Source organism: Eleginops maclovinus, chromosome 16, assembly GCF_036324505.1.
Source record: "Eleginops maclovinus isolate JMC-PN-2008 ecotype Puerto Natales chromosome 16, JC_Emac_rtc_rv5, whole genome shotgun sequence".
NCBI lineage: Eukaryota > Metazoa > Chordata > Actinopteri > Perciformes > Eleginopidae > Eleginops > Eleginops maclovinus.
Genome location: NC_086364.1, coordinates 22157414 through 22174807, shown reverse-complemented (window position 1 = coordinate 22174807; position 17394 = coordinate 22157414). Strand labels below are relative to the sequence as shown.

General features: G+C 43.4%; 1 protein-coding gene across 1 annotated transcript; it reads left to right on the top strand.

The window, feature by feature from the left end:
* Nucleotides 1-4730: 4730 nt before the first annotated feature.
* On the top strand, nt 4731-17361 carry si:ch211-106h11.3 (CCN family member 1). Its single transcript, XM_063903501.1, has 5 exons — nt 4731-4928; nt 8261-8474; nt 10851-11294; nt 12013-12200; nt 15281-17361. The coding sequence occupies exons 1-5, from the start codon at nt 4878-4880 to the stop codon at nt 15584-15586; spliced, it is 1203 nt and encodes a 400-aa protein (XP_063759571.1). The 5' UTR covers nt 4731-4877; the 3' UTR covers nt 15587-17361.
* Nucleotides 17362-17394: the final 33 nt, after the last annotated feature.

Here is a 17394-nt window from a genome sequence, read left to right as displayed (position 1 = left end):
GCACGGTCACATGACTTCAGGTCACCACCGCTAAGCTAAAGGCGGCTAATGTTGGGCTATAAAGGAACTACAGCACGGTCACATGACTTCAGGTCACCACCGCTAAGCTAAAGGCGGCTAATGTTGGCTATAAAGGAACTACAGCACGGTCACATGACTTCAGGTCACCACCGCTAAGCTAAAGGTGGCTAATGTTGGGCTATAAAGGAACTACAGCACGGTCACATGACTTCAGGTCACCACCGCTAAGCTAAAGGCGGCTAATGTTGGGCATGATGATGTTTAGTCGTCTCATAGAAACCGCTGTTTTTTTTATTCACCAGTGGGGTATTTACTGACGTGTTTTATGTCGTAAAACAAAACTCTCTTCAGCTTGTGTTAACCACAGACCTTATTTCTGGCTAAAAACCCAAAACACATTGAAGAAACCATTGACTTCCAGACAAGGGATCAGTGAATGCTAAAATGCTACATCATTCCCGGCTTTTAGGAGTCATCCCTGCACCGCTCCATGGTAACGGAATACACATTAACCATAACGAGTTGACGTTGGCTGTCGGCTCAGAAAGGTCAGCATGCGGGGCAGTGTTAGTGTCCAGCATTTCCTGAAGTTCATGAATGCCTCCTCTTTGGTGTGTTGGAAACTCTGTGTGTTTGTTTATTATGTCTAGGGTAGAAGCCTCCGACACCAAAGGGGCATTCTTTGATGAGTCAATGGAACTTTAATACGAATACAACAACAACAAATGTGTGTGTGTGTGTGTGTGTGTGTGTGTGTGTGTGTGTGTGTGTGTGTGTGTGTGTGTGTGTGTGTTCGTGTGTGTGTGTGTGGTGCAGACAAACACACACACTTCAGAGGGTTTGGTGTTTTTCTTGCTTCCTTAATTTTCTCTGTACGTGCCGGGCTTGTTTACTCGGCTCTGTTACATCACCTCCGCACACTGACTGAGAGCAATGGCTTGTGTGGGAAGTTTGGTGAATACATAATTTTGCTCTCTGTGTAGGCCTCTGTGTGTGTGTGTGTGTGTGTGTGTGTGTGTGTATGAGAACATTCTGTATAAAGTGTGTACTGTGTGTACAGGGGTGTGTACTAGCATCAGTTTGTGCTTCAGGGTCATACATTACAATAGTGTCTGAAAAATATATGCCTAGAAGTCTTTGAAAAACTTTGTGATTAGAATAGCAATCATTCAACAAATAATAAGCAATTGGCTAAAAGATAATAACTCAACTCACAATGGAAATATGTAGTGAATGAAATCTATGGAATGGAGAAATGAGAATAAGAAACCAGTTCCAGATCTTTGAGGTACAAAGTACAAAACACAAGCTTTAGTATTCACATTGCATCCTTTCTTTTATTTGTATTAGTATTATTACTATCATTTCATCTCAACTGCTCTGTAGTTAATTGAGACACCTAGATGTGTTTATTTCGTTGTGTTTGCTGTGTGAATAATTTCATACAATGCACAAAAAACTAAACCAGAAATCTCGTAACTCATTCTGAAAGTATTTCCAGAAACACATTCAGTCTGTTGCGCAATAAAACATGTTTCTGTTTCTCAAGTTGCAATTGCATTACCTTGAAAAGACACATCGCCTGGGGTCTTCTTACCCATTGCAGCACCATATTTCTGTCTAGCTCAAAAAACGTTGGATAAATTGCCATGAAATTGTGTTTGGGCATTCATTTTTTCCCAGAGGATGTGTGCTACCAACGTTGGTGACCCGGGGGAATGAACTCTAGGGTCCACAGGAAGTTCCCCAGGAATTATGATGTTGCATGAACATACATTATGCATTTTTTTATTCACCTATTATTAATGCAAAATGGTTTTTGATTCCAGTATGCTTGACTTCCATTTTAAAAGTTTGAAGCATATTTTGAAACATTCTGTAAATCTAAATGATTTTGGCCATCATAGTTTTCTGTCCTACGTCAATCCGTAGGTTTGGCACAGATGGAATCACTGGAATTACCATAACCCCATAAAGTCCCAATTTGTATCTTCCTTTAACTTTGATTCATGAAAAAATACCTGCCTACCTAATTAGCAAATACTAGCGTGCTAACGAGCTGGATCGGCACTGAGAAAAGGGCTCTGTATGTTTAAATATCAGGATGTTTGCTTTGCAATTTTGAACATGGTGCACGCCAATGTTAGCAATTAACAATATTGACATCAATGCCTTCATACATATATTAAAAAGCGTATTTGTCTTATGAATGATTAGAAGATCTGAAAATGTTCTTCAGAAACACCGGAAAGGGTTTAAACTTTATATCGACAGCGTGGACTTTCAAACATAGCTGGGGTATTTATTTTCAGAGTGCTAATGTGTGTGATTCAGCTTTAATGGAACCACATGAGAGGCTCAGCATGGACCTCGGTGTGTGTGTGTGTGTGTGTGTGTGTGTGTGTGTGTGTGTGTGTGTGTGTGTGTGTGTGTGTGTGCGTGTGGAGGCTTTTGGAGTGTGTTTCTGATGTGCAAATTAGGTGTGTATGCAAGAGGTGATTTATACGGGATAAAGGGACAGTATATTTCTCCTGTTCACACAAATTAAACAATGAACTGCAGTCCTCTGCTTAACGACACATTTCAGGGAAACTGTGAGAGAAAACACCAATTCAAACATCCACCATCCCTCTCACTGAAGCTCAGCAAGAAGCCAACTGCGTGCTCCCGTGTCTCGGTTTAATGTAACACTTCATGCAGTGGATGTGGAATATGTATTTAACCCTCTGTGTGTGTGTGTGTGTGTGTGTGTGTGTGTGTGTGTGTGTGTGTGTGTGTGTGTGTGTGTGTGTGTGTGTGTGTGTGTGTGTGTGTGTGTGTTGTTGGTGACTGCAGATGGCTGGTTTCCTGTGTGCGTGTCTTCAGGGATGACAGGAAGATTATCCAGGCGGTGCTCACCTCCGCTCTGCACCCGTCAATGAAAACCGTAAAGCAAATTAACTCAATTTTTGCCTGTTTACGTGTGTGTGTGTGTGTGTGTGTGTGTGTGTGTGTGTGTGTGTGTGTGTGTGTGTGTGTGTGTGTGTGTGTGTGTGTGTGTGTGTGTGTGTGTGTGTGTGTTTGCAGAGAAAGGTGGCCTGGGAACCTCTGAGTAGGTAAAAGGGATGTGGGGGCTACAGACAGGATATGGAGGGAGGCAGCTGTGAAATCTAATGAAGTATATGTACTATATATTATACAGGACAATATTATAGTGGGGCGGGACATCTCTAGGCGCTTGACAGCTAACCAATCAGAGCAGACTGGGCTCTGGTTTCAGACAGAGGGTGAAAAGAGGTGCCGCAGTACAGGCAGTATGAGAAAAATAAAGAGCTTTTTGAATATTGGAGCATGGAGACATGTCCCAGGAGAGACACTACATGCTGATATACACCTGAACATCAGCAGGAGAGGACTCTTTAAAGTAGAGACGCTACATACTGATATACACCTGAACATCAGCAGGAGAGGACTCTTTAAAGTAGAGACGCTACATACTGATATACACCTGAACATCAGCAGGAGAGGACTCTTTAAAGTAGAGACTCTACATACTGATATACACCTGAACATCAGCAGGAGAGGACTCTTTAAAGTAGAGAATCTACATACTGATATACACCTGAACATCAGCAGGAGAAGACTCTTTAAAGAAGAGACACTACATGCTGATATACACCTGAACATCAGCAGGAGAGGACTCTTTAAAGAAGAGACACTACATGCTGATATACACCTGAACATCAGCAGGAGAGGACTCTTTAAAGTAGAGACACTACATACTGATATACACCTGAACATCAGCAGGAGAGGACTCTTTAAAGTAGAGACACTACATACTGATATACACCTGAACATCAGCAGGAGAGGACTCTTTAAAGTAGAGACACTACATACTGATATACACCTGAACATCAGCAGGAGAGGACTCTTTAAAGTAGAGACTGAACACCAGCAGGAGAGGACTCTTTAAAGTAGAGACTCTACATACACACCTGAACACCAGCAGGAGAGGACTCTTAACCCTTAGTAAGATGTAATAATGTATAATTGATTTAATTTTGTATTAATAATCTAAACCTGCAAAGTAATAAGTAACTAAATCTGTCAGATAAATGTCGTGGAGTTAAAAAAGACAACATTTGACTACAAAATGTGATCAAGTAACAGTACAGAGTAACATACAGTGAACATACTAAAGACTAAATGTATTTCAGTACATCACTCGTGTGTATTTACTCAGTTACATTCCACCGCTGATGGTACAGTATCATAATCCAGCTTCACCTTGTACTTTATCTGTTCAGCTCTTGTCTGAAAGTATTTTTATAAAGTAAGGGGAAGGAAATTCCTCTCTGTTTTCCATGGCTGGCCTGAGTATTAATGCAGCACAGACTCGCAGCTGAGTATATTTATTTAACTTTTCACAAAGCAGCAGCCGGACAGAGGTATGCGTGTGAAAAGGACTTTAAAGCATCAAAAATATTATTTTCGCTCGAACATAAATAAATAAACACCCAGAAGCCAGGTCCTCTTTGGAATGTAGTAATTCTGAGTTTTTATGAATGACTGCATTCATGCTTGGCCACGCCCCCTCGTCTCTGCGTGTTGGAACTCCAAGCCCCGCCCACGTCCTGCCGCCTGATTGGGTACAGGAGTTGTGGAGTGGGCGCGGCTTCCGTAAAAAGCACGGAGCTGATATAAAAACAAAGCCTCAAACTTCTGATCGATGAAAATGTCCGAGTGATGGAACAGATTAAAGGACCAGCGTGCATTGCGGATTTTACTTTTTGGGACAACAGCCTTTGTTTCTGAGCATGTGGAGGATTTATTTTCTTTGATATAGTTTCTCTCCTCTATGAGAATCAGCTGACAGCATGGGAATACTGCTGATATTTGCTGTCGTGCAGGTGGTGACAGTCGGATTGGTGAGTGCATGGAGTTTCATTTCTGCTTCGTGTAAACACTGAATAATAACCACTGTATAAACTGCAGCTACAGCTATTGTAATCTGCAATCGTTTTCCCACATAAACTATATCTTCCATCTCCAAAATCAAAATAATGGCCGAATTAAATCGTAGCCACAGCAGCTGCACAGACGTGAATAATAAACCTACTATAGCCCTAATGTTTCCCTCCATGACTCAGTGTTTAATCCTCATATTTAAAGAATCAGTGGGAATATTTCCAGCTTTTTAATATGGGGTTAGGGGGACCAGCTGAGTCCTTAAGTTAAATATATTGCAGAACATATACTGCAATATAAATCCTGCATCGATAGAGTGACTGGAGTTGATTTATGCTAGTGTTATTAGTACTAAATGTAGGAAAGTGAGATATTGTGTTATTATTACAGAGGTGTAATTATGCATTCTACTGTTGTTGATGTTGTTGTTGTTTTTTAGTCTATGGAGACAATGCAAACTATCAGATACAAACATGGGTAGTTGTATCTGTTATGTTTTATAAGCTGTCAGATGAAGTTCAAAAGTATTTGGTTTGACAGTAGCACGAGTGCTTTAGTTTCATTACACCACTGCCCACAGTTTAGACACCTGTTTACCAATACATTCACAAATACAATGACATGTATATGGTGTGTATTCAGGTGTGTACAGTGTATTTACCGACACTTCTACCTCTCTCTTACACTACCGTAATATTAGCCAGCAGTTGTAGTAGTGGAGATATAAATACACTTATGGTCACATTGACCTCACTGCTCTAATACTGATGTGACTTATTGTTAGAGGATGCTTCAGGTTACAGGCTATTGTCACTGCATTATGTGTGTGTGTGTGTGTGTGTGTGTGTGTGTGTGTGTGTGTGTGTGTGTGTGTGTGTGTGTGTGTGTGTGTGTGTGTGTGTGTGTGTGTGTGTGTGTGTGAGTACTCATTCATATTGTAAGTTAAAATAACATTAATCAATTATAAAAAATATGTGTTATGATTAAAAGTCCTGCATTTAAAATATTACTTCAGTAGAAATACACGAATACACTAAAAGGAAGTAGAAGTATTTATGCGTAATAGCCCCTTTCGGGATTATAATCACTGATGTGTTCGTCACAGCTGGTAAAGGTGGATTATTTTAATGGCTTTATATAGTGCTGCTGGATATCTTAACCTCTAATTATACTTAAATGTTTATGTATTCATATTTTGTATTAGGTAATAACCTGAACTTGCAAAAAGCTGTCAGGTAAATCTTGTGGAGTAGAAATATAAAGTACTTTCAAATGAAATACCTCTGCAGTACCTGAGTAAACGTACTTCACTACATCCCTCTGCTGTGTGTGAATGTGAGACACCAGGGATTGGCGGTAGGAGGCTGGTGCTGGTGGTGCTGGGGGGTGGGGGGTTTCGGGGGGTTTTGGGTCAGAGAAAGTGCCTTTCATCCCGACTCGCTCCTGCAAATGCCAAGCGGAAGGCGACAGAGGGTTACAGATATCCCTGAGGGCCGGGACAGTGCTCAGCATTCAGCTAATGTTTAAGCCTCACACACTTTGAGGAATTTCAGGGATCTGTGTAACATAAGTCCAACTATTGTCCTGCTGTGGTCTCCTCCTGACATGGAAAATGTGTGTGAAGTGTGTTTGCCAATATTCAGGTAAACTAAAGTGCTCCATAGTTTGAGGAACTGAGTGGAAAATGCACAAAAAGTTGGTTTAAATTTGTAAAAATGTTAGATATTACGAGTCAGGCCCTTTTTCTTCTACATTATTCAATACCATTTTTCACTTACTGACACAGAAAATGTACAGAAGGCGGTTTGCCAATATTTAACCAATATGTCCCCTCACACACTTTGAGAAATGACAAGGAAAATGTACATTTAGTTGGTTTGTAAAAATGGTGTCATAATATCAGCCAGGCCTTTCTTTTAGCACTATTTGATACCAATTCTCCACACACGTTGAGGACTGGTTTAAGTTGATAAAAGAGGTATTATACCATAAGTCTGACCCTGTTTTTACATATTCAACAGGTTATTACTGTGCCTATCCTCAGGTTACTAAGTACACACTTTGTCCCCTCACAGCCTTCAAAGGATTCCTTGGAAAATGAACAGGAAGTTAGCTTGCCAATATTCCAAAGTACTCCTCCTGTTATGTTGCACAATTTTTCTTCCTTATTTCTTTAATGTCTTAAGTATATTGTTTATTGTTGGAGGAGCATGAGGCATGAGATTTCATAGCCAACAATTAAGCTGTAACAAATCCACATGTTGAGTCTAATGACTGCTTCATTACATCGCATTTAGCTGACAATGTACCCAAAGCAACTCACAGAAAGTGCAGTAAAGGATGGATTTACAAACTCAAAACAGCAAATATCCTGCAACTTGGTTTCACTGAGCGAAACCAAGTTGATGAGATTCCTTTTTGTTGGCCAAGTTGCAGTAAAAACATGTGGGTTTTCTTTCTGTACGTGTAGACTTTCTAATGTTCTTCATCCTTACTACACAATAAGTACTTTACTATGTCCCCTCACACCCTTTGAGGACTTTCTTGGGATCTATGTAACGTAGACCAAAGCATTGTCTTCCTCTGGAGTGGATGTACATAAAGTCAGTTAGAAATCTGTAAAAATGTCAGTCAGGACATTTTATTACACCAATCCACAAGTTATTACTCAGCCAAAATAAAGTCCTGACAAATGCCTTTTCGCTCTGGGGACCATTTACACTTTTCATCCCCTTTATATCCCTTTCAAATCTTTCTCAGTAATAAAAACACAGCTGAGAAATATCTGAAGAACAAAACTGTTGTCCTGGTTGTTTCCTCTTTTCATGAAAAGGAAGAAGTACTAGAAGATGATTTACCAATATGAAGGTTAACTAGAGTGCGTGTACTTTCATTTCCTCACACATTTCTGGGATCTTTGTAGTGTAGGTCAAACTATTGTCGGTTCCAGTGTGGCTCCTCCCTGTCTTTAAAACCAATCAAAGCGCTTTTACGTTTGGAAGTCAGCATTCACCCGTTCACTCCCATCCATACAAAGGCAGGGGTTGCCATGCAAGGTGCCACCTGCTCAGGAGACTAACATCCAAACACCGTCTCCCATGCTATCTGGAGCATTTGGGGTTAAGTATCTTGCCCAACGATACATCGACATGTTGACTGCGGGGGCTGGGAGTTAACCCCCAACCATCCGATTGGTAGAGGACCGCACGACCTCACCGATGCCCAATGAAAGTGCACATAAACTCTATAACATTCAGGTTAACTACAGTCCACACCATGTTTCCTCCTGTAGGTGACCGCTGGCTGCCCGGTGGTGTGCGAGTGTCCGGCCGGGCCTCCGTCCTGCCCCCCGGGGGTCAGCTCGGTGCCGGACGGGTGCGGCTGCTGTAAGGTTTGCGCGGCGCAGCTGAACCAGGACTGCCACGAAGGACGGCCCTGCGACCACCACAAAGGCCTGGAGTGCAACTACGGCAACGATGTGGGCCGAACACACGGCATCTGCAGAGGTACGCACTGACCTCTTATCAACCATGTGCATTTACTCTCATTTAGCACTGTACCTAAGCAAGAGTCTGAGGTATTTCCTTCCACTATATTTGTATTCAAATGTTCTGATTATCTGTTCTACAACATTAGTTACTCATTTCTCAGCATATTTAGGTTATTAATGCAATATATAAATCAACAAATACATTAAGACATACATTAAACTACCCGGCATTATATAGAGTCACTCAAAGGGGCTCCAACTTCACCAGCTGCAACATCAATGCATCAAGAATAGCTACTGGGGTTTTGAAATGGGTAAAACGTATTTGTTGATGTCCGTACTTTTACTTGAGTATCATTTTGAATGTTGGACCTTTACTTGTCACTAAGTACATTTACACCGTAGTATTGCTACTTTCTCTTCAGCAACATATTGAATAGTTTTCCCACTTCTGAAAAGTGAAGCCAATGCAGAATTGCCTTAAACAAGCATTATTTCAAATACTGTAAACAGAAGTCTCTTTGTGTAGAAGTCTATGAAAAAATGCCCCTACTTTTCTCTAATGAGTTGATGGTCTCAATATGAAGTCTCAAGTCTTCTTCAATACAGAGTGATGTTCATTTTCTAAATTATACTCCCATTTAGAGTAAAATAGACGATAAGGAAAGGTATGCTTCTGGGATTCTATAGAAGTCTATGAGAAAATGTGCCTTTTCTTACTTGATTTAATCTCAATCACTAGTTTTCAAGTCTATTCCGATACACAATGATGTGTATTTTGTAAAACATGGTCCCTTTTAGAGTCAAATAGACAATAAAGAAGGTCATAATAACATTGTGGTTGACTAGTAACTTCTACAATGTGTTTTCAAATTAGAAATGGAACACTTCGACAGAGGTTTAAGTTAATGAAAGTTGATGGTAACATTTATGGTGCCTAAAAATGTCGGTCTTCCTCAGCTCCACCCTCTCGTGTCACTTCTGACTTTAAGAAAACAAAATGGCTACGTCCAAAAATCAAGATGTCGACGGCTAGAATCTCTAGGCTTCAAAAGGGAAGTCCACAAACCCATGGGTTAATTGAAGGTCATTACAGCCACTTCTTCTTAGACACAGTCTATACGTAGGCGGTAGGAAGGATAAAAGGGAGGAGGAAGGGGAAGGAGGGTCAGATTCGGGGGGGAGCTTTTGGGTTTAGACCGGGCATTGAGTTTGGGGTTTAGCTCGGGGTTGAGTGAGGGGATGTGTAACTTCAGGGCGGGGGGGGGGGGGGATCTGGCTGGAGTTTCTCTTTGATACGAGCTCCGGGTTTGAAGCCGGTGCCACGTTTTCAAAAACAGAGCACCTTCATGAGCTGCGAGTGAAACCCGGCCAACTGCACAGGATTGATATAAGTAGTTCAGTGTGTACACAAACACACACACACAGTGGTATTTTTATATGTGTGTTTATTTGGGGGTGTTTCTATATAAAGGAGGGGTATCCGGGGTGTTGCATGGGGAGTCCCACTCGGGGAGCGACTTTGTAAACAAGTCTGGATTCCTTTCTGATCTAAGAATAGAGCGCGCTTCATAAATGTGGAGATAGTGTTTCTCTCCTCTGATCTCCCTGCATATTAAAGATGCATTTACATATCAGCCACTTCCTGTTTGTTCTCTTCTCCAGCTTCAGAGTTTTCTCTGGATTAAGAATGTTTGATATCCAAACACTGGGAAGTTTTTAAAGGTACGGTTTGCATTTTTTAAGACGATACGGATAATTACTCGCTTCTTTTGACCAATTCTGATAAAACAATATCCATTTCTGTATTTTTTAAAGATCCTAACCTGTAGTTTTACATTCACTCACTTGATCCTTACATAAGCTAACAAGGAGTGAGCATAGATGCATGATTTCATATTCCATAGCTTCATTATCACCACAACAAACAAACAGTTTCTACTCCTCAAATATTCATATTTTACTCTAGTAGAGTACATCACAAGGTGTAGGCGTTTGCAAATTGCAATCGTGTTGTCGTCCTCTGAAACTGTGGAAACATCTTTGACTCTTTTCTTATTTGTGTTTCTGGGAGAAGAGCAAACCACCTTTGTTGTTGAGTGTGTAGATGTTGAGTTTGTTAGTCAATAGAATAGAAAGCCTTTACTGTCATTGTACAGAAATATACAACAAGATTTAGGAGTGAGTGAGTCTCAGTGAGCAGTAACAAAAACAGACAAACAATAAAAGCGTTCCAGCAGGGAAGACACATTTAATCACCTCGCCCAGCTTTCCAATATCAGTGCAACACAAGATAACGTACATCCTCTGCCCGTGACTCATCCATCCCATAAATAAAGTGCACCCTGGTTGTAATTCTGACTGACCCTTTTGTCTTCTTCCCTCCCCTCAGCAAAGGCAGAGGGCCGCTCATGCGAGTACAACGGGAGGATTTACCAAAACGGCGAGAACTTCAGCGCCGGCTGCAAGCACCAGTGCACCTGCATCGACGGGGCGGTGGGCTGCGTGCCGCTTTGCCCGAGCCACGTGCCGCTGGCCTCGCCCTCCTGTCCGGCCCCACACCTGGTCAAGGTGCCCGGCCAGTGCTGCCTCAGCATCGACTGCCACAAGGGATCCACCGTCGTGCCCCCGGTCCACCGCCGACCCCAGCCTCCGGCCTACCCGCCTTACCCCTTCATGCCGTACCCAGCCTACCCCTTCCCGAAGCCTTACCCGAAACCTTTCCGGAAGCTGTACCCCTACAAACCCAAGAAGGAGAAGGACACCCTGGGCAATGAGCTGGTGGAGGTGGGGCGCAAGTGGGACAACAAGCCCCGTGGAAACAAGCACCTGGCGGGTAAGCGAGGGTGCCGGCGTGTCGCCTCAGAGCGCCGTCTGTTTCCTCTGCGCAGTAAAGCATCATGTTTATGTTTTGGACGTTTTGACGCACAAACGGCCTCACTGTGGCACCTTCCCTCTGCATCTACGAGTGTGTGTGTGTGTTAGCATTTATGTGAGTCTTGTTTTCCACTGGCTCCTTGCACACCAGAGGTTCTCTCTCTCTCACAGCACATACCTCTGTCACCCAGCTTTCCCCTCTCTGTAATCACCCTCTCTGTGCGTCAGTGTTGCCTGTTTGCTGAATGAAGGTAGTGTGCTATGCATCTCTGGACCTCTGCTTTCCCCTCTCTCTCCCACTGGCCCTTTTCCCCCTAGCTTTGCTTCTGCAGATCTTCTTCCTCTTTTCCTTCACATTTTGCATCGTCCATTGTCCTCTCACACAGTGGTTCCCAACAGGGGGGGACGCAATAACTTCAAAAACCAAACCAAAATTGTCCAATTCGGCCAAGCCATTTTGTCTCCATATGCTAATTTGTGCAATTTATGCTAATTGACCAACACATGCAAGTTAGCATCCGGCAGTTTCAATGTGCTGGGGACCCGTACTGTACATTTCTAACATAACATTTTGGCGAACTCAACCTTTTCCGGGTTCACACTGCTTGGAAGTAGACTAACGAGTGATGGGGTTACCAACCATTGCCGTAACACCTCCTCTGTTCTATCTCCCCTAGCCTGGAGGCAGCTGGGGGATCAGTGTGTGGTTCAGACTACTTCCTGGTCCCAGTGTTCCCGGAGCTGTGGGATGGGCGTCTCCTCTCGTGTTACCAATGACAACGCCAGATGTAAACTGATCAAGGAGACGCGACTGTGCAACATTCGGCCCTGCAGCTCCATGTCCGTCCCCGTCAAGATGAGGAATGTGAGTGATGCTTTTAAGATTCTCAGACAGACATTTCTTCCCCTGATGAATCCAACACCCTGCGGTCCGGCCGGCATGCTGAACCGTTTCAGGAGACGATTGCTCTCAGATTGGTATTAATATCACGGCATGTTGCTGGGGTTCTTTCTGGTCCGTTCTGGTCTGTTCGGTCTATTAGTGGTTCTGTTGCTGTGTGGGAAACCCCAGCAGGGTGAGGATGGAGTCCATTTAGGCCACGTTTCCTCTGAGAATTGTCACGGTTGCCCCAGTCTGAACTGGAAGGGCATCTGGAGAGCGCAGACCACCGCAAAGGCCATTTCCAGAGATGAAACATAATGCATGAATCCACCCTGTGATTTGGATCTGATCCCAAATGTAAGGGCTTCTTCCTTGGCCCATGCTGCACCAGTAGAGTTCCACCAGTTCCATAACCCTGCTGACAAACAAACAGACACACCAACAAACCCAAACATGAGGTCCTTGGTGGAGGTAATAAAGGGGATTCAAAGCTTAACAGTAAGATCTAAATATTGGGAAAGGCTCTGAATCACTTTCTGGCAGATAGCTTCTAGAACTAGAAAATTCAGATACACTTTGACTGTGACTGAAACTTGGTTGCGCGTGTTGCTACGTCATGTGAGAACCATTATTTTAGCTCACAACATGACTATATTAACTGTTTATCTATCCTTTTTTGGATTCTTCTCTTTAGATTACCCCTGGATTTAGTTAACGACCGACAGGTGTGTTCAAAGATCAGAGCGTGATGCACTCTAAGTCTTAACGAGCTCTCCCATACACCCCCGTTATAACATGTGAAACAGTGGGACATTTTCACAAAACGTAAGCTGTGACTACGTGAGAACCGTACTAGCTATCAAAAACAATCCAATTAGTCTAATGAAGTCCATAGTCTCGAGAACCATTTAAATTTGTCATTTTTGTTCTACGTTAAAAGTATGCAGAATCTGTTTGGGGTCAAAATCGGGTGTTTTTCAGCTCTGTTCAAATGGATTTCCCCTTCATTCCTATGGGGAAAATGATGTGTAGCATATCAAAATGTAGGGTGGAAGAAGGAGAATAAGATCAGATAAGTCTATCGGTGTATCCGCCAGTCACACAGAATAAAGAATCCAGGAGGATGTTTATGGGAAACCAAACCCCTAACCATAAGAGGAAAGTCTATAGCAGCAAAACTAGGGGCTGGTTCAAGGTAAGCCTGGGCCAGCCCTGACTACAAGCTTTATCAAAAAGAAAAGTCTTTAGTTTCTCTTACAGGCGGACAGTGTGTCAGCCTCCAGAAAACCAACTGAAAGCTGGTTTCATAAGCGATGTGCTCCCATTGTACTTCCTTTAAGAACCTCTAGATCCACAGTTTTTGGCCTAAAATCCCATAACTTTTCAGACACAAGACAAAGCCCCCCTCCCCTCATTTGTTTGTGGGTGTTTGGAGAACTCCCACGCTGGACCTGTGACACCGTCAGCTGCACTCAGCGTCTCTCTGCTTTGTGATTGAAAGAGCTCTCCATTCACCCACTCTGTTTTCCTCTCATCGCTCCACCGCCTCTGAAGCGTTCTGCGAGCCGCTCAGGAGGCGGACGGGTTGTCGGGCACCTGTTCTCTCCCCGTGTTTGCCGAGCTGCTGTGGGTGTTAATGTGCATTGGTGTCGATCTGCCAACATTGTCCTCTCCGGCACTCGTCGCTTGTTCTGACCTTTCATTTATTTTTCTCTGTCTCGGTACTTAACGGCGTCACGCTTGTTTTCCATGGCGCGGGATTGAGTAATGAGTTGGTTCACCTGGTAGGGCTGGGTATTGTTACACAATAGAAGTACTCTGGGTTTTTAACTAAGTAAAAATACCAATACTGAACTGTACAAATACTTTTACAAAGAAAAAGTCCTGTGTTTCAAATCATATTTAAATAAAAGTACATAAGTATTGGTATCAAACTATACTTGACTCACCAAAAGTAAAAGTATGGCCAGCTTCAGAGTCATAACTAGATTATAATTAGCCATGCAATGAGTACAATAATGGGTTCCAAGACAAGAAGTATAAAGTAGCATAACAGGAAAATACTAAAGTAAAATGAAAGTATCTCAAAGTTGTACTTACAGCAAGTGGAGTAAATGTAAATTATCCCAATACACCACTGACGATACAACGAGTATTAATCAGAATAACCTAGGACCAGGTTTCAACACTTCTCCCGTCAACTGATACCTGTATTAGAACTGTTTTGTTCTCAGATCTTAAGAAACTCTGTTTGGGTTGTTTTAATACCAGCCAATCATCGGAAGAGCTCTTCGACCAACTTTAGAGCCGTGCATATCCTAGTTCACACGCTGACAGACCCCCAAAGTATGTCTATATTTATTAGTGGGGGTAATTTACGTGATTTTGATGCTCCCATTTATGTGATGGGTTGGGGGGAATTGCAGGAAGTAGAACTAGGTGTTAAAAAATAAGACTACCCTTATAAAGGATTCATAAAGGGTTTATGATTAGGTTATTCATTAGGTCATAAGCACTTTATTAACCATTAAGAACCAGTTATAAACCAGTTCTAACATAGTTTCCATACATCAACACAGGCTCACTATTTGGCAAGATCACTAAGCCTTATATTGGCTACCTAGCTTCCTCCCTCTTCTTCATCAGCCAGCATCCTTGGTATCTGTTGTTCACTGAGTTGATTCTCCCCCCCACGATGAAGAAGACGTCAAGTAAGCTAAGTAGCCAATATAAGGCTTAGCAGCACAGGTAAATGTGGGCTCACTATTTGGCAAGCAGCCGGTCACAGTGGCCCTGTTTCTCTCTTGTCTTATAAAAGCTAATAAATGATTTATAAAGATTTCACAACCTAATTAATAAATGAATTACAAACTATTTGCAAGCCCTTTATAAGGGTAGTCTGATTGTAAAGTGGTACCCTCACTTGCAAACGTACTAAAACAGACCATTTTCCAACATATTTGCCGGTTTCCTGTTGGGATGCTAGATGTTAGCATGGCTTGTAGACTCTTAACTCTGGACTTCCTTCTCTGGAATTCACCCTCGTCTCTTTGCCTCCACAGAAAGGAAGGAAGTGCTCTCGGACCCACAAGGCCCCTGAACCCCACCGCCTGTCCTACGCCGGCTGCAGGAGCACTCGCCTGTACCGACCGAACTACTGCGGCGTCTGCAGGGACGGCCGCTGCTGCTCGCCCCGTCGCACGCGGACCGCCGGCGTGAGCTTCGCCTGCCCCGACGGCGAGCGCTTCAGCCGCTCCGTGATGTTCATCCAGTCCTGCAAGTGCAGCGACGAGTGCAACCACCTCAACGAGGCCGCCATGCCGCCTCAGCGGTGGCTCTACGGAGACACACACAAGTTCATCGACTAGACATTCCCTCACAACGAACAGACAATAACCCCCCCGTAGTGATCCCCATTATAGAGTAGCTGTCCTTAGTGTATCTATGAGTAGACGCAAGCCAGGTGAACGAGAAACTGGGGAGGAACGGGGAGAATGGATGGGGAAGAGCAGGTGCTTTAGTGTAGATAAACGCTGTCGCTACAGACTGTGACGAGACCTCCATGGACGCTACCAAACCTCCTCTGAGACTTTTGATGAGGACGCTGGAGCAAGACACACACACACACACACACACACACACACACACACACACACACACACACACACACACACACACACACACACACACACACACACACACATACACACACACACACACACACACACACACACACAGAACTGCTGATGTTTCAGTCGGTGGATCCATGTCACAGTTTCTTAGGTCCGACAGAAGGCCAGTTGACCTTGCGCTGGAGCAGAATAAATGCACTCCAATAACTTGATAAACCAAATGAAGACAAAGAAACCGGTTCGTCAGAAGACGGACGAGCACCGTGTCTTTGCATGGTATTTATTCACTGGTATTTATTGAGACAGACGTGACGACACAGTGGCACAGTGGGGTCGATACGTTTGGACGGACAAAACAGCTGAGAGCTGTCGGCCATGACGACTCCCCCGCCCCCCAAACAGATCTGGGGCTTGACCCCTGGGTCAGAGAGCCATATCTGATGATGGATGATGAAGGAGAGGAGGTATGTGCTAGAGTTTGAACCTGATGGGTTGAAGCATTAGCGGGGAACATGTCAAAGGTTGTTTACACAGCTGGACTCCCCCCCACCCACCCCCCACATGCCTTCGACTGTACAAGAGACATTTAGCAAGAAGCAGAAGAACAAGCCTGGGATTCTGGCGCCGAGACGTCGAACCGCCTAATTCTGAGCAAATTACAATCCTGACTCAGCGAGAGTCGACTCTCTGGTTTGCTGTAAAAATACAATTTGAAAAACGGCGTCTGCGGAGGTAAACATGTAATTTGTGACTTGCGGGTTGGAGCCCAAATGGGGCCTGTAATCGAGCAGCATGTGAGCTCATGAAACAATAACTCACGCTTTATCCGTGTTCCAGAGTCCGGGGGAAGCATTGCAAAGGACATTAGAGGGAAGGATCCCAAAGGACATTTCGATCCTTCGTTAAGATCACCTTGCACCGTTTTTGATTTCCACCTACAGAGGAACTGACTTTTACCTTTACTGAATCACCCCCCCATTTCCAGTGTTTCAAAGATACGTTTTCTCTTCATAACATAGCAGCTTAGATATTCCTCCTGGAACATATTTGCATCGTCTACCATCTCCAGGCTTTCTTAGTGGCCTGACGACTCTTACAGGTGCCCAAAACATAAGGGGGTTGCTATTTGCCCGTGTAGACGCTGTGGTTTTGGTACTGTATGTGTAGTTTTGTGTACGGAACACGATAGAGCAGCTATGTACAGATGCATTGTTACTTTTCTTTGTAGATCTCTCTGCTGTATAAAGGGCCAATCCTTCCACCCAGTTATACTGAAGTAGTCCATGATGTAGAGTTTAGCACTGAACAGAGCGGGGTTCAGATCCTTTAGTGCCAATTTGAAAGCGTGAGGATTGTGTGTCTACTACAAATACTGCAGTAACAGAGTCATGCTTTTTAGGATCACATGTGTTAAAAAAAGACTTGCTGGAAACGGGTTGCCTAACAAATAATTGGATGTTTGAGAGTTGGAAGTTCATTTTGCATTTTTAATAAAGACATTTTCACTCCTACAGTTGGTCTTCAACACACTGCTAAATGTTATA

Excerpts from the sequence above, each read along its gene's own strand:
- si:ch211-106h11.3 (XM_063903501.1), top strand. The coding sequence starts at position 4,878 with ATGGGAATACTGCTGATATTTGCTGTCGTGCAGGTGGTGACAGTCGGA. Across the intron at positions 8,475-10,850 it reads AACACACGGCATCTGCAGAG|CAAAGGCAGAGGGCCGCTCA; the intron begins GTACGCACTGAC and ends CCCTCCCCTCAG. Across the intron at positions 12,201-15,280 it reads TCCCCGTCAAGATGAGGAAT|AAAGGAAGGAAGTGCTCTCG; the intron begins GTGAGTGATGCT and ends TTGCCTCCACAG.